We start from the raw sequence: 23,013 nt of genomic DNA on the forward strand, positions 1-23,013 counted from the left end.
TTACAGACGCTCAATTGTCTTCAATGTTAGCAAAACGTTTGTATTAGCTTCAATAAAGACGCTCAATTGTATTCAATGTTAGCAAAACGTTTGCATTAGCTTCACTAAAAACGCTCAATTGTATTCAATGTTAGCAAAACGTTTGTATTAGCTTCATTAAAGATGCTCAATTGTATTCAATGTTAGCAAAACGTTTGCATTAGCTTCATTAAAGACGCTCAATTGTATTCAATGTTAGCAAAACGTTTGCATTAGCTTCAATAAAGACGCTCAATTGTATTCAATGTTAGCAAAACTTTTGCATTAGCTTCATTAAAGACGCTCAATTGTATTCAATGTTAGCAAAACTTTTGCATTAGCTTCACTAAAGACGCTCAATTGTATTCAATGTTAGCAAAACGTATATATTAGCTTCATTAAAGACGCTCAATTGTCTTCAATGATAGCAAAACGGATGCATTAGCTTCACTGAAGACGATAAATTGTCTTCAATGTTAGCAAAATGGATGCATTAGCTTCAATAAAGACGCTCAATTGTATTCAATGTTAGCAAAACGTTTGCATTAGCTTCAATAAAGACGCTCAATTGTATTCAATGTTAGCAAAACGTTTGCATTAGCTTCAATAAAGACGCTCAATTGTATTCAATGTTAGCAAAACGTTTGTATTAGCTTCACTAAAGGCGCTCAATTGTATTCAATGTTAGCAAAACGTATGTATTAGCTTCAATAAAGACGCTCAATTGTATTCAATGTTAGCAAAACGTTTGCATTAGCTTCACTAAAGGCGCTCAATTGTATTCAATGTTAGCAAAACGTATGTATTAGCTTCAATAAAGACGCTCAATTGTATTCAATGTTAGCAAAACGTATATATTAGCTTCATTAAAGACGCTCAATTGTCTTCAATGTTAGCAAAACGTTTGCATTAGCTTCATTAAAGACGCTCAATTGTATTCAATGTTAGCAAAACGTTTGCATTAGCTTCAATAAAGACGCTCAATTGTATTCAATGTTAGCAAAACGTTTGCATTAGCTTCATTAAAGACGCTCAATTGTATTCAATGTTAGCAAAACTTTTGTATTAGCTTCATTAAAGACGCTCAATTGTATTCAATGTTAGCAAAACTTTTGTATTAGCTTCATTAAAGACGCTCAATTGTATTCAATGTTAGCAAAACGTATATTTTAGCTTCATTACAGACGCTCAATTGTCTTCAATGTTAGCAAAACGTTTGTATTAGCTTCAATAAAGACGCTCAATTGTATTCAATGTTAGCAAAACGTTTGCATTAGCTTCACTAAAAACGCTCAATTGTATTCAATGTTAGCAAAACGTTTGTATTAGCTTCATTAAAGATGCTCAATTGTATTCAATGTTAGCAAAACGTTTGTATTAGCTTCATTAAAGATGCTCAATTGTATTCAATGTTAGCAAAACGTTTGCATTAGCTTCAATAAAGACGCTCAATTGTATTCAATGTTAGCAAAACTTTTGCATTAGCTTCATTAAAGACGCTCAATTGTATTCAATGTTAGCAAAACTTTTGCATTAGCTTCACTAAAGACGCTCAATTGTATTCAATGTTAGCAAAACGTTTGTATTAGCTTCATTAAAGACGCTCAATTGTCTTCAATGTTAGCAAAACGTTTGCATTAGCTTCATTAAAGACGCTCAATTGTATTCAATGTTAGCAAAACGTTTGCATTAGCTTCAATAAAGACGCTCAATTGTATTCAATGTTAGCAAAACGTTTGCATTAGCTTCATTAAAGACGCTCAATTGTATTCAATGTTAGCAAAACGTTTGCATTAGCTTCAATAAAGACGCTCAATTGTATTCAATGTTAGCAAAACGTTTGCATTAGCTTCATTAAAGACGCTCAATTGTATTCAATGTTAGCAAAACTTTTGTATTAGCTTCATTAAAGACGCTCAATTGTATTCAATGTTAGCAAAACTTTTGTATTAGCTTCATTAAAGACGCTCAATTGTATTCAATGTTAGCAAAACGTATATTTTAGCTTCATTACAGACGCTCAATTGTCTTCAATGTTAGCAAAACGTTTGTATTAGCTTCAATAAAGACGCTCAATTGTATTCAATGTTAGCAAAACGTTTGCATTAGCTTCACTAAAAACGCTCAATTGTATTCAATGTTAGCAAAACGTTTGTATTAGCTTCATTAAAGATGCTCAATTGTATTCAATGTTAGCAAAACGTTTGTATTAGCTTCATTAAAGATGCTCAATTGTATTCAATGTTAGCAAAACGTTTGTATTAGCTTCATTAAAGATGCTCAATTGTATTCAATGTTAGCAAAACGTTTGCATTAGCTTCATTAAAGACGCTCAATTGTATTCAATGTTAGCAAAACGTTTGTATTAGCTTCACTGAAGACGATAAATTGACTTCAATGTTAGCAAAGCATATTCATTACCTTTATTGAAGAAGCTAAATTGTCCTCAATAATAACAAAACGTATACATTAGCTTCACTGAAGACGCTACATTGACTTAAATGACAGCAAAACTTGGAATTGAATCGCAAACTGGATAACATCACGGAGAGGCTTTCTCAAATGCAAAGATCCCCCGCCGCCCTTTGCAAGTCTTGTGGCTTCTGTATCGCACCTTGTATATGTTAGTATGTTACCATGATTTTATGGTACTATTTTATGTTTGTAGGTTACTATGCTTAGTATGTGGCTATAATTAATACCTTTGTAAACATACTGTTTACTGTGCTTGTATGTCACTATGTTGTGTTTACCATATCTAGCACGTTGGTATGTTACTATTTCTACGTGACTGTTTTGTTTGTTATCATGTTATTACGTTTAGCATGTTAATATGTTACTATATTTAGTATCTTTTAAGCATACTATGTTTACTATACTTGTATGTTACTCATTTGTTTGACGCATTTTAGCTGCTTGATATTTCTGAAATACATATAAATATATGTATCTATATATACATACAGTATATATACTGTACATTTTTACATACATTTACATATATACATTTATGCAAATACATATATATATATATATATATATATATATATATATATATATATATATATATATATATATATATATATATATATATATATATATATATATATATATATATTTATCATCTTGGAGTTGGGTAAGTTGTTTACTGAAGTAGTACTAGACAAAGAACACTCATTTTAAAGAAGTACTAGAGGATCAAACAAGAAGAAAAGGTGATTAGGAAGCTGAAGTCGATTCCTCCTCCAGTCGCCATTTGAAGTGTCCATGAAGACCACGCTAAGCCTCCAATTTCTGATGTCTGACACCTCTCACAGCTTATATCAGTGTTGGTGTGAATCAACGCACACACACACACACACACACACACACACACACACACACACACACACACACACACACACACACACACACACACACACACGCACACAGTTGCATTCTTTTACTGCATGCACCCGTAACTACTTAGATGTACAAACGTTTGTATTTCTGTGCAGTTTTAATCATTTATGTCAGTGCCGAAACATCGCAACACCAAACGTCGTAACAGCAAACTTTGTGACACAAAATGTTGTATCATGAAATGTCGTACTACGATATGTCGTAACACGAAACATCGTACGATATGTCGTAACACGAAAGGTCGTAACACGAAAGGTCGTAACATGAAACGTCGTAACACGAAAGGTCGTAACACGAAAGGTCGTAACACGAAAGGTCGTAACACGAAACGTCGTAACACGAAACGGCGTATTACGGCGTAACACGAAACGTCGTAACACGAAACATCGTAACACGAAACGTCATAACACGAAACGTCGTAACACGAAATGTCGTAACACGAAATGTCGTAACACGAAACGTCGTAACACAAATCATCATAAGGCAAATCGTCGTAACAAAAATCGCCGTAACACGAAACGGCGTAACACGAAACGGCGTAACACGAAACGGCGTAATACGAAATGCCGTAACACGAAACGTCATAACACAAATCATCATAACACAAATCGTTATAACACAAATCATCATAACACAAATCGTCATAACACAAATCATCATAACACAAATTCTCTTAACAAAAATCGTCGTAACAAAAATCGCCGTAACACAAAACGCCGTAACACGAAACACCGTAACACGAAACGCCGTAACACAAAACGTCGTAACACGAAACGTCGTAACACAAAACGTCGTAACACGAAACGTCGTAACACGAAACGTCGTAACACGAAACGTCGTAACACGAAACGTCGTAACACGAAACGTCATAACAAAAATCGTTGTAACAAAAATCGCCGGAACACAAAACGCCGTAACACAAAACGCCGTAACACAAAACGCCGTAACACGAAACGCCGTAACACGAAACGTCGTAACACGAAACGTCGTAACACGAAACGTCGTAACACGAAATGTCGTAACACGAAACGTCGTAATACGAAACGTCACAACACGAAACGTCGCAAAACGAAACGCCGCAACACGAAACGTCGTAACACAAAGCGTCGTAACACGAAACGTCGTAACACGAAACGTCGTAACACGAAACGTCGTAACACGAAACTTCGTAACACGAAACGTCGTAACACGAAACGTCGTAACACGAAATGTCGTAACACGAAACGTCGTAACACAAATCATCATAAGGCAAATCGTCGTAACAAAAATCGCCGTAACACGAAACGGCGTAACACGAAACGGCGTAACACGAAACGGCGTAATACGAAATGCCGTAACACGAAACGTCATAACACAAATCATCATAACACAAATCGTTATAACACAAATCATCATAACACAAATCGTCATAACACAAATCATCATAACACAAATTCTCTTAACAAAAATCGTCGTAACAAAAATCGCCGTAACACAAAACGCCGTAACACGAAACACCGTAACACGAAACGCCGTAACACGAAACGTCGTAACACGAAACGTCGTAACACAAAACGTCGTAACACGAAACGTCGTAACACGAAACGTCGTAACACGAAACGTCATAACACAAATCGTCGTAACAAAAATCGTTGTAACAAAAATCGCCGGAACACAAAACGCCGTAACACAAAACGCCGTAACACAAAACGCCGTAACACGAAACGTCGTAACACGAAACGTCGTAACACGAAATGTCGTAACACGAAACGTCGTAATACGAAACGTCACAACACGAAACGTCGCAAAACGAAACGCCGCAACACGAAACGTCGTAACACAAAGCGTCGTAACACGAAACGTCGTAACACGAAACGTCGTAACACGAAACGTCGTAACACGAAACGTCGTAACACGAAACGTCGTAACACGAAACTTCGTAACACGAAACGTCGTAACACGAAACGTCGTAACACGAAACGTCGTAACATAAATCATCATAACACAAATCGTCGTAACAAAAATCGCCGTAACACGAAACGCCGTAACACGAAACGCCGTAACACGAAACGCCGTAACACGAAACGTCGTAACACGAAACGTCGTAACACGAAACGTCGTAACACGAAACGTCGTAACAAAAATCGTCGTAACACGAAACGTCGCAACACGAAACGTCGTAACACGAAACGTCATAACACGAAAGGTCGTAACACGAAAGGTCGTAACACGGAACGTCGTAGCACGAAAAGTCGTAGCACGAAACGCAGTAATACCAAACGCTGTAATACCAAACTCTGTAACTAACACTAACTGCTGTAACACGGAATCTTGTGACACGTAACGTTGTGACACAAAATGCCATAACACAAATTGTCGTGTCTCATAACGCTGATGTTGGTAGAGAAGGCCTGGCTCTCAGCCTCCGTTCTAATTCATCCCAAAGGTGTTCTATCGGGTTCAGGTCAGGACTCTGTGCAGGCCAGTCAAGTTCATCCACACCAGACTCTGTCATCCATGTCTTTATGGACCTTGCTTTGTGCACTAGTGCACAGTCATGTTGGAAGACGCTGGAAATCACTGAGAGCGGCCTGTTCTGTCACAAATGTTTGTAGAGACAGTCTCCATGCCTAAGTGCTTGATTTGATACACCGGGCCAAGTGATTAGGACACCTGATTCTCATCATTTGGACGGGTGGCCAAATACTTTTGGCAATATAGTGTATTTTATCACTTTTTTTTGCCAGTTTTTTTCCCCCCTGTCATCTTCTACTTGTGAGTTGTTGGTGAAAGAGTCCTTTTAGAAGGCACTCTGGCCCCGGTCTCTGCCTTCTTTGATTAAAAAAACCCTTCAAGTCCACCGCCTGCGTAAAAATAATACAAGAAGCTTTTCCCGCCGCTTTTTTACTTATTGATGTGTTTCCTTTTTTCCCGTGATGGTGGCGGCAGGTACGTACATCCGAGTGCACCACCTCCACAAGTCTGCTTTGTTTTTTGTTTTTTTTTATGTCACAGAAGGGTGGCAAAGAGGAAATGTGTGACAATAGCCATAGAGCAGGACATTTGACTTACTGTGACTTAAGGTATATCAGTACTAATATAGTATCGCGGTACTGATGAATCAAAAACGGTACTATATTCTGTTTGAAAAGTACCTGTGACGTCGTGACATTGCTGTTTTTACGAGCAGAGGAGCATGTTCGGCAGCGCACGCACACGGAGTACTTACAAACCCCGTTTCCATATGAGTTGGGAAATTGTGTTGGATGTAAATATAAACGGAATACAATGATTTGCAAATCATTACAAAGACAACATATTTGATGTTCAAACTTTTTTTGCAAATAATCATTAACTTTAGAATTTGATGCCAGCAACACGTGACAAAGAAGTTGGGAAAGGTGGCAATAAATACTGATAAAGTTGAGGAATGCTCATCAAACACTTATTTGGAACATCCCACAGGTGAACAGGCAAATTGGGAACAGGTGGGTGCCATGATTGGGTATAAAAGTAGATTCCATGAAATGCTCAGTCATTCACAAACAAGGATGGGGCGAGGGTCACCACTTTGTCAACAAATGCGTGAGCAAATTGTTGAACAGTTTAAGAAAAACCTTTCCCAACCAGCTATTGCAAGGAATTTAGGGATTTCACCATCTACGGTCCGTAATATCATCAAAGGGTTCAGAGAATCTGGAGAAATCACTGCACGTAAGCAGCTAAGCCCGTGACCTTCGATCCCTAAGGCTGTACTGCATCAACAAGCGACATCAGTGTGTAAAGGATATCACCACATGGGCTCAGGAACACTTCTGAAAACCCACTGTCAGTAACTACAGTTGGTCGCTACATCTGTAAGTGCAAGTTAAAACTCTCCTATGCAAGTCGAAAACTATTTATCAACAACACCCGGAAACGCCGTCGGCTTCGCGGGGCCTGAGCTCATCTAAGATGGACTGATACAAAGTGGAAAAGTGTTCTGTGGTCTGACGAGTCCACATTTCAAATTGTTTTTGGGAACTGTGGACGTCGTGTCCTCCGCACCAAAGAGGAAAATAACCATCCGGATTGTTATAGGCGCAAAGTGTAAAAGCCAGCATGTGTGATGGTATGGGGGTGTATTAGTGCCCAAGACATGGGTAACTTACACATCTGTGAAGGCGCCATTAATGCTGAAAGGTACATACAGGTTTTGGAGCAACATATGTTGCCATCCAAGCAACGTTACCATGGACGCCCCTGCTTATTTCAGCAAGACAATGCCAAGCCACGTGTTACATCATAACAACTTAAGCTGTACATCAAGCAAGAATGGGAAAGAATTCCACCTGAGAAGCTTAAAAAATGTGTCTCCTCAGTTCCCAAACGTTTACTGAGTGTTGTTAAAAGGAAAGGCCATGTAACACAGTGGTGAACATGCCCTTTCCCAACTACTTTGGCAAAAAAAAAAAAAAAGTTTATGAGTTTGAACATCAAATATGTTGTCTTTGTAGTGCATTCAATTGAATATGGGTTGAAAAGGATTTGCAAATCATTGTATTCCGTTTATATTTACATCTAACACAATTTCCCAACTCATATGGAAACGGGGTTTGTACAAGCAGACACAGTGTGGAGACGGAAAAGGGAGAACAGACGCATTTTGGCCTAAAAAGTAAAGATAAAGGTGAAGTTATAACACTGATACGCCCTCAGTAAAAGGTGCTTTAAGACATGGCTAATCCTCGCCTCCATGGCGACGAATAAAGTGAGTTTCTTACAAGTACCATTATCACTGGAGGACGAGGAATAGCTAAACATGCTTCACTACACACCGTAGGAGGATACAATAGCTCACCGGCGTCAGCGCCAACAAAAGTTAGCGCGCCTGAATGTAAACAAATGCAATGGGTGGATCCACACCTGACATCCACTGTAATGATACCAAGTAGTCGATACTACATCAACATTTTTTATCGTCACAAAATCTTTTTTCCTTTTTTAAGTGTTTATAAAGTCAGTAAATATGTCCCAGGACACACGAGGATTTTGAATATGACCAATGTATGATTCTGTAACTACTTGGTATCGGATCGATACCTAAATGTGTGGTATCATCCAAAACTAATGTAAAGCACCAAAGAAGGGAAGAATAAGTGATTATTACATTTTAACAGAAGTGTAGATAGAACATGTAGAAACATAAAGTAAGCAGATATTAACAGTAAATGAACAAGTGGAATAATAATCTATTTTTACAGCTTGTCCTTTATAATGTTGACAAAATAATAGGTAGATAAATGACACAATATGTTACTAATTAGACTAAATAGGAGTCTTTGTTTGTTTACTTACTACTAAAGGACAAGTTGTCTAGTATGTTCACTATTTTATTTAAGGATTAAATTGCAATAATAAACATATGTTTCATGTACACTAAGATTTTTTGTTAAAATAAAGCCTATTTTCTTGTGGTCCCCTTTATTTAGAAAAGTACCGAAAAGTATCGAAACACATTATGGTACCGGTACTGGTATCGGGATAAGCGTCGTGTGACTTATGAACAAGTGCAACATGGGCGACATAAATGATGAAATTACACGCACACATGAACTTGACAAAAGTTCAAATGGGATGGCCACAGTTTGACCCTGGATCTGACCCATTCCATGATTCTCTGCGGGTGTTCTATGCCTTCTGGTCATTTGATTGCTGCTCCAGGTGTTTTTGCTCATGAAGAAATATGCTAATGCGTCGGGAGCAGCTAATAAGTTTGCAGACCGACATCAGGTTTGTGCTCCTCCGCCAGGCTTCATTAGCCGCGCGCTGGCGGCGACGCTAAGGATGAAAGAGTAAAAACGGGGATAATGAGGGGCGGCCGGAAGAAGCACTCGAGTTCTGGCTGCGACAAGAGATGGTATCCAACCAGCAACCCTTAAAGCGTTGAGAAGAGGGAGTAAAGGAAGGAAAGAAGGATCAAAAGAAGGAAGGAAAAAGTGATGATGGAAGGAAGGAAGGAAGTAGGGAAGGAAGTAAGGAAGGAGTAAAGGAAGGAAGGAACGAACAAAAGAAAGAAGGAAAAAGTAATGATGGAAGGAAGAAAAGAAGAAAGAAAAGAGGGAGAAAGGAAGGAAGGAACGAACAAAAGAAGGAAGAAAAAAGTAATGATCGAAGGAAGGAAAAAAGGAAGGAGGGACTAAAGAAAGAAAGGAAGGAAGGAAAGGAGGACATAAAAGAAGGAAGGAACGAACAAAAGAAGGAAGGGAACAAGTAATGATCGAAGGAAGGAAGAAAGGAAGCAACGAAGGAATGAACGAAGGCAGGAAGGAAGGAAGGAGTTAAGGAAGGAAGGAACAAACAAAAGAAGGAAGGAAAAAGTAATGATCAAAGGAAGGAAAGGAGGAAGGAGGGACTAAAGGAAGAAAGGAAGGAAGGAAGGAAGGAAAGGAGGACATAAAAGAAGGATGGAACAAACAAAAGAGGGAAGGAAAAAGTGATGATGGAAGCAAGGGAGGAAGGATGGAGGGAAGTAAGTAAGTAAGGAAGGAATGAGTAAAGGAAGGAAGGAACAAACAAAAGAAGGAAGGAAAAAGTAATGATCGAAGGAAGGAAAGAAGGAGGGAGTAAAAGAAGGAAGAGTCAAAAGAAAGAAGCAAAAAGTGATGATGGAAGGAAGGAAAGAACAAAGGAAGGATGGAAGGAAGGAAGGAAAGAAGGAAGGAGTAAAGGAAGGAAGGAAGGAAGGAAGGAAGAAATGAAGGAAGGAAGGAACAAAAGAAGGAAGGAAAAAGTGATGATGGAAGGAAGGAAGGAACGAAGGAAGGAAGGAAGTAGGGAAGGAAGTAAGGAAGGAGTAAAGGAAGGAACGAACGAACAAAAGAAAGAAGGAAAAAGTAATGATGGAAGGAAGGAAGGAAGGAAGGAAAGAGGGAGAAAGGAAGGAAGGAACGAACAAAAGAAGGAAGAAAAAAGTAATGATCGAAGGAAGGAAAAAAGGAAGGAGGGACTAAAGAAAGAAAGGAAGGAAGAAAGGAAGGAAGGAAAGGAGGACATAAAAGAAGGAAGGAACGAACAAAAGAAGGAAGGGCAAAAGTAATGATCGAAGGAAGGAAGAAAGGAAGCAACAAAGGAAGGAACAAAGGAAGGAAGGAGTTAAGGAAGGAAGGAACAAACGTAAGAAGGAAGGAAAAAGTAATGATCGAAGGAAGGAAAGAAGGAAGGAGGGACTAAAGAAAGAAAGGAAGGAAAGGAGGACATAAAAGAAGGAAGGAACAAACAAAAGACGGAAGCAAAAAGTAATGATCGAAGGAAGGAAGAAAAGAAGCAACGAAGGAAGGCACAAAGGGAGCAATGAGTAAAGGAAGAAAGGAACAAACGAAAGAAGGAAGGAAAAAGTAATGATCGAAGGAAGGAAGGAAGGAAGGAAGAAAGAAATGAAGGAAGGAAGGAACAAAAGAAGGAAGGAAAAAGTGATGATGGAAGGAAGGAAGGAACGAAGGAAGGAAGGAAGTAGGGAAGGAAGTAAGGAAGGAGTAAAGGAAGGAAGGAACGAACAAAAGAAAGAAGGAAAAAGTAATGATGGAAGGAAGGAAGGAAGGAAGGAAAGCGGGAGAAAGGAAGGAAGGAACGAACAAAAGAAGGAAGAAAAAAGTAATGATCGAAGGAAGGAAAAAAGGAAGGAGGGACTAAAGAAAGAAAGGAAGGAAGAAAGGAAGGAAGGAAAGGAGGACATAAAAGAAGGAAGGAACGAACAAAAGAAGGAAGGGCAAAAGTAATGATTGAAGGAAGGAAGAAAGGAAGCAACAAAGGAAGGAACAAAGGAAGGAGGGAGTTAAGGAAGGAAGGAACAAACGAAAGAAGGAAGGAAAAAGTAATGATCGAAGGAAGGAAAGAAGGAAGGAGGGACTAAAGAAAGAAAGGAAGGAAGGAAGGAAAGGAGGACATAAAAGAAGGAAGGAACAAACAAAAGACGGAAGCAAAAAGTAATGATCGAAGGAAGGAAGAAAAGAAGCAACAAAGGAAGGGACAAAGGGAGCAATGACTAAAGGAAGAAAGGAACAAACGAAAGAAGGAAGGAAAAAGTAATGATCGAAGGAAGGAAAGAAGGAGGGAGTAAAGGAAGGAAGGAACAAAAGAAGGAAGCAAAAAGTGATGATGGAAGGAAGGAAGGAACGAAGGAAGGAGGGAAGGAAGGAAGGAAAGAAGGAAGGAGTAAAGGAAGGAAGGAAGTAAGGAAGGAAGGAACAAACGAACAAAAGAAGGAAGAACAAAGTAATGATCGAAGGGAGGAAAGGAGGAAGGAGGGACAAAAGGAAGGAAGGAAGGAAGGAAAGAAGGAAGGAACAAAGGAAAGGAGGACACAAAAGAAGGAAGGAATGAACAAAAGAAGGAAGGAAAAAGTAATGATGGTAGGAAGGAAGAAAGGAAGCAATGAAGGAAGGAACGAAGGAAGGAAGGAATAAAGGAAGGAAGGAACAAACAAAAGAAGGAAGGAAAAAATAATGATTGAAGGAAGGAAGGAGGAAGGAAGGAAGGAAGGAGGGAGTAAAAAAAAGAAGGAAGGAACAAAAGAAGGAAGCAAAAAGTGACGATGGAGGGAAGGAAGGAAAGAGGGAAGGAAGTAAGTAAGGAAGGAGGGAGTAAAGGAAGGAAGGAAGGAACAAAAGAAGGAAGCAAAATGTGATGATGGAAAAAAGTAAGGAAGGAGGGAAGGAAGTAAGTAAGAAAGGAGGGAGTAAAGGAAGGAAGGAAGGAACAAAAGAAAGAAGGAATAAGTAAGGTTGAGAAGAAGGTTTTGTTATTGTGGCTTCCCCCAATGCGATAAAGCGCTAGCATGGATGCTAATGTGGACGTGTGTGCGTTGCTATGGCAACAGGCCTCTCTTCCAGGCCAGCCTTCAAATTGACTTTCAGCCTTGGACCGCCCACCTCCGCCTTTGCCACGCATGCAGCAACATTGTGTCAACTATTTACTGTACATGTGGAGAAGGTATTTAGAGAACTTTTACAGAAGATCATATATCATTTTATAACATTGTCACAATGTAAATAAAACTGTGGCCCTCGTAAAACACGTATTGAATACTTTCCAAAGTTACGAAGGAAGAGCCTCGTCACTATTCTGACACTACTTAAGTACTTTTGATCCTCCTCTATGGTTATCATCACATCCAGATCCTCTGTACCTCTGCTGCTTCTAAACATCCACTGCTCAAAGATCCTCTATTCTCTTAATTGGGATCACTTGTTGCCATTGAAACGCTACTTTCTCACTTTATCATCTCGTAATGTCACTCTCATCGCCATGGCAACCACGTCACCTTGAAGGAAAGGGGGTGAGGGGAGGGGAGAAGGAAGGAGGGAGGGAATCAATGAAGGAAGGAAGAAGGGAAAGAGGCAAGAAGGGAGGAGAGGGAAGGAGAGGGAAAATAGTGGAAGACAGGGAAGGAGGGAAGGAAGCAAGGAGGGGCGGGGGAGGAAGGAAGGAACAAACGCTAGAAGGAAGGAAAAAAGTAATGGAGGAAGGAAGGAAGAAAAAAGGAAGTAAGGAAGAACGGAAGAAGGAAGGAAGTAAGGGCAGAAGGGAAGGAGGGAAGGATGGAAGGGGGAGGAAAGGATAGTTGGAGGGAAGAGAGGAAGGAAGGAAGGAATGAGGGAAGGAACGAACGAACAAAAGAAGGAAGGAAAAAGTAATGATGGAAGGAAGGAAGGAAGGAAGGAGGGAGTAAAGGAAGAAAGAAACAAACAAAAGAAGTAAGGAAAAAGTCATGATGGAAGGAAGGAAGGAGGGAGTAAAGGAAGAAAGGAACAAACACAATGAGTAAGGAAAACGTCATGATGGAAGGAAGAAAGGAAGGAAGGAGGGACTAAAGAAAGGAAGGAAGGAGGGGGGAGGAAGGAAGGAACAAACACTAGAAGGAAGAAAAAAGTAATGGAGGAAGGAAGGAAGAAAAAAGGAAGTAAGGAAGAACGGGAGAAGGAAGGAAGTAAGGGTAGAAGGGAAGGAGAGAAGGATGGAAGGAGGAGGAAAGGATAGTTGGAGACAGGGGGGAGGGAAGAGAGGAAGGAAAGAAGGAATGAGGGAAGGAAGAAACAAACAAAAGAAGGAAAGAAAAGGTAATGATGGAAGGAAGGAAGGAAGGAAGGAGGGAGTAAAGGAGGAAAAGAACAAACAAAAGAATTAAGGAAAAAATAATTATGAAGGAAGGATAGAAGGAAAGAGGGACTAAAGGAAGGAAGGAAGGAGGTAGTAAAGGAAGGAAGGAACAAACAAAAGTAGGAAGGAAAAAGTAATGATCGAAGGAAGGAACGACGGAAGGAAAGAGTAAAGGAAGGAACGAACGAACAAAAGAAGGAAGAAAAAAGTAATGATGGAAGGAAGGAAGGAAGGAGGGAGTAAAGGAAGAAAGGAACAAACAAAAGAAGTAAGGAAAAAATCATGATGGAAGGAAGGAAGGAAGGAAGGAAGGAAAGAAGGAAGGACGAACTAAAGGAAGGAAGGAAGGAAGGAAGGATGGAGGGAAGTAAGTAAGGAAGAAAGGAGTAAAGGAAGGTAGGAACGAATAAGAGAAGTAAGGAAAAGTAATGATGCAGGAAGGAAGGAAGGAAGGAACAAATGAACAAAAGAAGGTAGGAAAACAGTAAAGATGGAAGGAAGGAAGGAACGAAGGAAGGAAGGAAGGAACAAATAAACAAAAGAAGGTAGGAAAACAGTAAAGATAGAAGGAAGGAAGGAAAGAAAGAAGGAAGAAAGGAAGAGAGGGAGGAATGGAAGCAGGGAAGTAAAGAAAGACATAAGAAAGGAAGGACAGAGGGAGTGAAGGAAAAAGGAAGGAAGGAAGGCAGGAAGGAAGAAATGAAGGAAGGAAGGATGTGAGAAAAGAAGGAAGGATGGAAGAAAGGGAGTAAATATTTTCCAGATGACATCATCAATGTGGGCACTCCACCCTCTCTCTCTCTCTCTCTCTTGCTCTCTCTCTCTCTCTCTCTCTCTCTCTCTCTCTCTCTCTCTCTCTCTCTCTCTCTCTCTCTCGCCTCCGAGTGTCGGAGACCTTTCCGGAACAGCAACGTCACGTCAAGTCATCAGGTTGAAACCCCCCCCCCCCCCCCGACTAGAACGTCTCATCTTCTTCACAACGCTCAACTCCCCAAAAAACTATTTTCCTTCTAAAAATACTCGCTTCCCTCAGGGCTTCCAACACCGTTGCCATGGCAACACCTCTCCTTGAAACTCTCCGAACAGATTTGAGTTTTTTGAGTGGTCTTGGGCGTGCAGTCGGAAAGGTCCAAGAGACAAACAGGAAGTGGTCATAGTGAGAACAACAACAACAAGATATAATCCGATTAGGCCAGCTGTGAAAGATGCATTATGAAAGGTCATGTGGAAGAATGGGCGTGAAGAAAGAAGAAGAACATGGACAGGAAGTGAAGTATTCTAAGCAGTGTGTAACAATGTCACTTGACAATGTTACCTAAAGCTCATTTCCTACACCTTGGCGTTTGACACCTGTCAGTCACAGGACAGGTAAAAAAACCAACAAACATTCCTCTTCTTACTTTCTGTTGTCATCTTGGTCCTCACTTCCTGTCGACACCTGCGGGCGTCACTTCCTGTCGACACCTCTTCATCTCACTTCCTGTCATCACTTCCTGTCAACACCTTCTATCGTCACCTCCTGCTGTGCCTTTCTGTTGTCACTTCCTCTCCTCACTTCCTGTCCGTCCATTCTGTCCTCACTTCCTGTCCTCACAGCCACTCCTCACCTCCTGCTCTAATCTTCTATCATCACCTCTTGTCGTCACTTCCTGTCCTCACTTCCTGTCAACACCTTCTATGATCACCTCCTCTCATCACTTCCTGTCCTCACTTCCTGTCAACACCTTCTATGATCACCTCCTCTCATCACTTCCTGTCCTCACTTCCTGTCAACACCTTCTATGATCACCTCCTCTCATCTTTTCCTGTCCCCCTTACTTTCTGTCGGCCTTTTTTGGTCCTCACTTCCTGTCGTCACCTTCGGTCGTCACTTCCTGTCGTCACTTCCTGTCGTCACCACCGATCGTCACTTCCTGTCAACACTTATTGTCGTCACTTCCTGTCATCACTTCCTGTCCTCACTTCCTGTCGTCCCCTACGATCGTCACTTCCTGTCAACAGTTCATGTCGTTACCTCCTCATCTCACTTCCTGTCCTCACTTACTCTCCTCACTTTCACTTCTCACTTCCTGTCGTCACCTACGGTCGTCACCTCTTCATCTCATTTTCTGTCATCACTTCCTGTCAACATTGCTTGTTGTCACCTCCTCATCTCACTTCCTGTCCTCACTTTCACTTCTCACTTCCTGTCGTCACCTACGGTCGTCACCTCTTCATCTCATTTCCTGTCATCACTTCCTGTCAACATTTGTTGTTGTCACCTCCTCATCTCACTTCCTGTCCTCACTTCCTGTCCTCACTTTCACTTCTCACTTCCTGCTGTAATATGCGGTTGTCACTTCAACTCGACACCTTCTATCGTCACCTCCTGTCCTCACTTCCTGTCCTCACTTCCTGTCGACATCTTCTATGATCACCTCCTCTCATCACTTCCTGTCCTCACTTCCTGTCAACACCTTCTATGATCACCTCCTCTCATCACTTCCTGTCCTCACTTACTTTCTGTCGGCCTTTTTTGGTCCTCACTTCCTGTTGTCACCTTCAGTCCTCACTTCATGTCCTAACTTCCTGTCAACGCCAACGATCGTCACTTCCTGTCAACACTTCTTGTCGTCACCTCTTCATCCCACTTCCTGTCCTCACTTCCTGTCGTCACCTACGGTCGTCACTTCCTGTCAACAGTTCTTGTCGTAACCTCCTCATCTCACTTCCTGTCCTCACTTACTCTCCTCACTTTCACTTCTCACTTCCTGTCCTCACTTTCACTTCTCACTTCCTGTCCTCACTCCTGTCGTCCCCTACGGTCGTCACTTCCTGTCAACAGTTCTTGTCGGCACCTCATCTCACTTCCTGACCTCACTTACTCTCCTCATTTTCACTTCTCACTTCCTGTCCTCACTTCCTGTCGTCACCTACAGTCGTCACCTCTTCATCCCATTTCCTGTCATCACTTCCTGTCAACATTTGTTGTTGTCACCTCCTCATCTCACTTCCTGTCCTCACTTCCTGTCGTCACCTACAGTCGTCACCTCTTCATCCCATTTCCTGTCATCACTTCCTGTCAACATTTGTTGTTGTCACCTCCTCATCTCACTTCCTGTCCTCACTTCCTGTTCTCACTTTCACTTCTCACTTCCTGCTGTAATATGCGGTTGTCACTTCAACTCGACACCTTCTATCGTCACCTCCTGTCGTCACTTCCTGTCCTCACTTACTTTCTGTCGGCCTTTTTTGGTCCTCACTTCCTGTTGTCACCTTCAGTCCTCACTTCCTGTCCTAACTTCCTGTCAACGCCAACGATCGTCACTTCCTGTCAACACTTATTGTCGTCACCTCTTCATCCCACTTCCTGTCCTCACTTCCTGTCGTCCCCTACAGTCGTCACTTCCTGTCAACAGTTCTTGTCGTAACCTCCTCATCTCACTTCCTGTCCTCACTTACTCTCCTCACTTTCACTTCTCACTTCCTGTCCTCGCTTCCTGTCCTCACTTTCACTTCTCACTTCCTGTCCTCACTCCTGTCGTCCCCTACGGTCGTCACTTCCTGTCAACAGTTCTTGTCGGCACCTCATCTCACTTCCTGACCTCACTTACTCTCCTCACTTTCACTTCTCACTTCCTGTCCTCACTTCCTGTCGTCACCTACAGTCGTCACCTCTTCATACCATTTCCTGTCATCACTTCCTGTCAATATTTGTTGTTGTCACCTCCTCATCTCACTTCCTGTCCTTACTTCCTGTCGTCCCCTACGGTAGTCACTTCCTGTCAACAGTTCTTGTCGTCACCTCTTCATCTCACTTCCTGTCATCACTTCCTGTCAACACCTTCTATCGTCACCTCCTGCTGTGCCTTTCTGTTGTCACTTCCTCTCCTCACTTCCTGTCCGCCCATTCTGTCCTCACTTCTTGTACTCACAGCCACTCCTCACCTCCTGCTCTAATCTTCTATCACCACCTTTTGTCGTCACTTCCTGTCCTCACTTCCTTTCCTCACTTCCTGTCAACACCTTCTATGATCACCTCCTCTCATCACTTCCTGTCCTCACTTACTTTCTGTCTGCCTTTTTTGGTCCGTCACTTCCTGTCAACAGTTCTTGTCGTCACCTCCTCATCTCACTTCCTGTCCTCACTTCCTGTTGTCACCAACGATCGTCACTTCCTGTCAACACTTATTGTCATCACCTCTTCATCCCACTTCCTGTCCTCACTTCCTGTCGTCACCTACGGTCGTCACTTCCTGTCAACACTTCTTGTCATCACCTCCTCATCTCACTTCCTGTCATCACTTCCTGTCGTCCCCTACGGTCGTCACTTCCTGTCAACAGTTCTTGTCGTCACCTCATCTCACTTCCTGTCCTCACTTACTCTCCTCACTTTCATTTCTCACTTCCTGTCGTCCCCTACGGTCGTCACCTCTTCATCCCATTTCCTGTCATCACTTCCTGTCAACATTTCTTGTTGTCACCTCCTCATCTCACTTCCTGTCCTCACTTCCTGTTGTCACCTACGGTCGTCACCTCTTCATCCCATTTCCTGTCATCACTTCCTGTCAACATTTCTTGTTGTCACCTCCTCATCTCACTTCCTGTCCTCACTTCCTGTCCTCACTTTCACTTCTCACTTCCTGCTGTAATATGCGGTTGTCACTTCAACTCGACACCTTCTATCGTCACCTCCTGTCGTCACTTCCTGTCAACACCTTCTATGATCACCTCCTCTCATCACTTCCTGTCCTCACTTCCTGTCAACACCTTCTATGATCACCTCCTCTCATCACTTCCTGTCCTCACTTACTTTCTGTCGGCCTTTTTTGGTCCTCACTTCCTGTTGTCACCTTCGGTCGTCACTTCTTGTCCTCACTTCCTGTCGTCGCCAACGATCGTCACTTCCTGTCAACACTTCTTGTCGTCACCTCTTCATCCCACTTCCTGTCCTTACTTCCTGTCGTCCCCTACGGTCGTCACTTCCTGTCAACAGTTCTTGTCGTCACCTCATCTCACTTCCTGTTCTCACTTACTCTCCTCACTTTCACTTCTCACTTTCTGTCCTCACTAACTCTCCTCACTTTCACTTCTCACTTCCTGTCCTCACTTCTTGTCGTCCCCTACGGTCGTCACTTCCTGTCAACAGTTCTTGTCGTCACCTCATCTCACTTCCTGTCCTCACTTACTCTCCTCACTTTCACTTCTCACTTCCTGTCCTCACTTCCTGTTGTCACCTACGGTCGTCACCTCTTCATCCCATTTCCTGTCATCACTTCCTGTCAACATTTGTTGTTGTCACCTCCTCATCTCACTTCCTGTCCTCACTTCCTGTCCTCACTTCCTGTCCTCACTTTCACTTCTCACTTCCTGTTGTAATATGCGGTTGTCACTTCAACTCGACACCTTCTATCGTCACCTCCTGTCGTCACTTCCTGTCCTCACTTCCTGTCAACACCTTCTATGATCACCTCCTCTCATCACTTCCTGTCCTCACTTACTTTCTGTCGGCCTTTTTCGGTCCTCACTTCCTGTCGTCACCTTCGGTATCGTCACTTCCTGTCCTCACTTCCTGTCCTCACTTCCTGTCGTCACCACCGATCGTCACTTCCTGTCATCACTTCCTGTCCTCACTTCCTGTCGTCCCCTACGGTCATCACTTCCTGTCAACAGTTCTTGTCGTCACCTCCTCATCTCACTTCCTGTCCTCACTTACTCTGCTCACTTTCACTTCTCACTTCCTGTCCTCACTTTCACTTCTCACTTCCTGCTGTAATCTGCGGTTGTCACTTCAACTCGACACCTTCTATCGTCACCTCCTGTCGTCACTTCCTGTCCTCACTTCCTGTCAACACCTTCTATGATCACCTCCTCTCATCACTTCCTGTCCTCACTTACTTTCTGTCGGCCTTTTTTGGTCCTCACTTCCTGTTGTCACCTTCGGTCGTCACTTCTTGTCCTCACTTCCTGTCCTCACTTCCTGTCGTCGCCAACGATCGTCACTTCCTGTCAACACTTCTTGTCGTCACCTCTTCATCCCACTTCCTGTCCTTACTTCCTGTCGTCCCCTACGGTCGTCACTTCCTGTCAACAGTTCTTGTCGTCACCTCATCTCACTTCCTGTCCTCACTTACTCTCCTCACTTTCACTTCTCACTTCCTGTCCTCACTTCCTGTTGTCACCTACGGTCGTCACCTCTTCATCCCATTTCCTGTCATCACTTCCTGTCAACATTTGTTGTTGTCACCTCCTCATCTCACTTCCTGTCCTCACTTCCTGTCCTCACTTCCTGTCCTCACTTTCACTTCTCACTTCCTGCTGTAATATGCGGTTGTCACTTCAACTCGACACCTTCTATCGTCACCTCCTGTCGTCACTTCCTGTCAACACCTTCTATGATCACCTCCTCTCATCACTTCCTGTCCTCACTTCCTGTCAACACCTTCTATGATCACCTCCTCTCATCACTTCCTGTCCTCACTTACTTTCTGTCGGCCTTTTTTGGTCCTCACTTCCTGTTGTCACCTTCGGTCGTCACTTCTTGTCCTCACTTCCTGTCCTCACTTCCTGTCAACACCTTCTATGATCACCTCCTCTCATCACTTCCTGTCCTCACTTACTTTCTGTCGGCCTTTTTTGGTCCTCACTTCCTGTCGTCACCTTCGGTCGTCACTTTTTGTCCTCACTTCCTGTCGTCGCCAACGATCGTCACTTCCTGTTAACACTTCTTGTCGTCACCTCCTCATCCCACTTCCTGTCCTCACTTCCTGTCGTCACCTACGGTCATCACTTCCTGTCAACAGTTCTTGTCGTCACCTCCTCATCTCACTTCCTGTCCTCACTTACTCTCCTCACTTTCACTTCTCACTTCCTGTCCTCACTTCCTGTCATCCCCTACGGTCGTTACTTCCTGTCAACAGTTCTTGTCGTCACCTCCTCATCTCACTTCCTGTCCTCACTTACTCTCCTCACTTTCACTTCTCACTTCCTGTCCTCACTTCCTGTCATCCCCTACGGTCGTTACTTCCTGTCAACAGTTCTTGTCGTCACCTCATCTCACTTCCTGTCCTCACTTACCGGTACTCTCCTCACTTTCACTTCTCACTTCCTGTCCTCACTTCCTGTCGTCACCTACGGTCGTCACCTCTTCATACCATTTCCTGTCATCACTTCCTGTCAACATTTCTTGTTGTCACCTCCTCATCTCACTTCCTGTCCTCACTTTCACTTCTCACTTCCTGCTGTAATATGCGGTTGTCACTTCAACTCGACACCTTCTATCGTCACCTCCTCTCATCACTTCCTGTCCTCACTTCCTGTCGTCCCCTACGGTCGTCACTTCCTGTCAACAGTTCTTGTCGTCACCTTCTCATCTCACTTCCTGTCCTCACTTACTCTCCTCACTTTCACTTCTCACTTCCTGTCCTCACTTCCTGTCGTCACCTACGGTCGTCACCTCTTCATCCCATTTCCTGTCATCACTTCCTGTCAACATTTCTTGTTGTCACCTCCTCATCTCACTTCCTGTCCTCACTTCCTGTCCTCACTTTCACTTCTCACTTCCTGCTGTAATATGCGGTTGTCACTTCAACTCGACACCTTCTATCGTCACCTCCTCTCATCACTTCCTGTCCTCACTTCCTGTCAACACCTTCTATGATCACCTCCTCTCATCACTTCCTGTCCTCACTTACTTTCTGTCGGCCTTTTTTGGTCCTCACTTCCTGTCGTCACCTTCGGTCGTCACTTCCTGTCCTCACTTCCTGTCGTCACCTACGGTCGTCACTTCCTGTCAACAGTTCTTGTCGTCACCTCCTCATCTCACTTCCTGTCTTCACTTACTCTCCTCACTTTCACTTCTCACTTCCTGTCCTCACTTCCTGTCGTCCCCTATGGTCGTCACTTCCTGTCAACAGTTCTTGTCGTCACCTCCTCATCTCACTTCCTGTCCTCACTTACTCTCCTCACTTTCACTTCTCACTTCCTGTCCTCACTTCCTGTCGTCACCTACGGTCGTCACCTCTTCATCCCATTTCCTGTCATCACTTCCTGTCAACATTTCTTGTTGTCACCTCCTCATCTCACTTCCTGTCCTCACTTCCTGTCCTCACTTTCACTTCTCACTTCCTGTCCTCACTTTCACTTCTCACTTCCTGCTGTAATATGTGGTTGTCACTTCAACTCGACACCTTCTATCGTCACTTCCTGTCCTCACTTCCTGTCCTCACTTCCTGTCAACACCTTCTATGATCACCTCCTCTCATCACTTCCTGTCCTCACTTACTGTCTGTCGGCCTTTTTTGGTCCTCACTTCCTGTCGTCACCTTCGGTCGTCACTTCCTGTCCTCACTTCCTGTCGTCGCCAACGATCGTCACTTCCTGTCAACACTTCTTGTCGTCACCTCTTCATCCCACTTCCTGTCATCCCTTCCTGTCCTCACTTCCTGTCGTCCCCTACGGTAGTCACTTCCTGTCAACAGTTCTTGTCGTCACCTCCTCATCTCACTTCCTGTCCTAACTTACTCTCCTCACTTCATGTAGTCACTTCCTGTCCTCCCATTCTGTCATCACTTCATGTAGTCACTTCCTGTCCTCCCATGCTGTCTTCACTTCCTGTCCTCACCACTTCCTGTCATCCTAAAACCTTCGCTAATCCAATTCTGTTTGGATTGAGTGCAACTTTTGAGAAGTATTTTCCAAAAGTAGACACACACGAGCTCAGGAACTAGAGATGTTCTTGTTCGGTACGATCGCTATAGCAACAGCGATGACGTCGCCGAGGACACTTTTGAACATTAGACGCCCGCCCGTCCTCTCACCTGATGATGACGTACATGACCAGGAAGTTGCCCACCAGGCCGACCACGCACACGATCATGTAGACCATGACGATGGTCACCTTCACGCTGGTGGGCAGCAGAGCGTCCGTCTCGTTGTAGGCGCCGCTGAAGTTGTTGTGGAAGAAGGAGTCGTTGTAGAGCTGCAGGTGGCTCAGCTCGGCCAGCAGGAGCTCGTCCGGGAAGTCCATCTTCGCTCGGAGACCACGGATTTGGACCAAACTGTGGCGGGGAAGACACAAAGACCACATTGAGTCAACGCCACTGAAATTTAAGTGAATCAATCAATCAATCAATCAATCAATCAATGTTTATGTATATAGCCCTAAATCACAAGTGTCTCAAAGGGCTGCACAAGTCGATTCATAATAAAGCAAAAAAAATATTATTATTTTAAAGATTCAGTTTTAAAAGACATTTTTAGGCAATTTAACCTGTTTTCATTATAATTATTCAACCAAATAATACAGAATCGGTTTGAATCAAGAATAGATTCTGAATCCCCCTAGGAATCGGATCGAATGGTTAGTTGCCCAAAGATTCACACTCCTAAATACCATAAATGCTCCAATTAACGCCTTGGTCAGTCAGGGCAAGCTTACATGAACTTACTTACATCTGTAAGTGCAAGTTTAAACTCTACTATGCAAAGCCAAAGCCA

At 42.9% G+C, this 23,013-nt stretch overlaps 1 protein-coding gene across 1 annotated transcript in view; it reads right to left on the minus strand.

Moving 5' to 3' along the window:
• The window catches only part of oprl1 (opiate receptor-like 1), an 81,760-nt gene extending 59,211 nt beyond the window's left edge, over window positions 1-22,549 (minus strand). The window contains exon 1 of the mRNA XM_061925027.1: window positions 22,335-22,549. Within this exon, the coding sequence (XP_061781011.1) occupies window positions 22,335-22,543 (209 nt within the window). The 5' untranslated portion in view covers window positions 22,544-22,549. The remainder of the gene's footprint in view (window positions 1-22,334) is intronic.
• Window positions 22,550-23,013: the final 464 nt, after the last annotated feature.

This window comes from Nerophis lumbriciformis, linkage group LG01, assembly GCF_033978685.3.
Source record: "Nerophis lumbriciformis linkage group LG01, RoL_Nlum_v2.1, whole genome shotgun sequence".
Lineage (NCBI taxonomy): Eukaryota > Metazoa > Chordata > Actinopteri > Syngnathiformes > Syngnathidae > Nerophis > Nerophis lumbriciformis.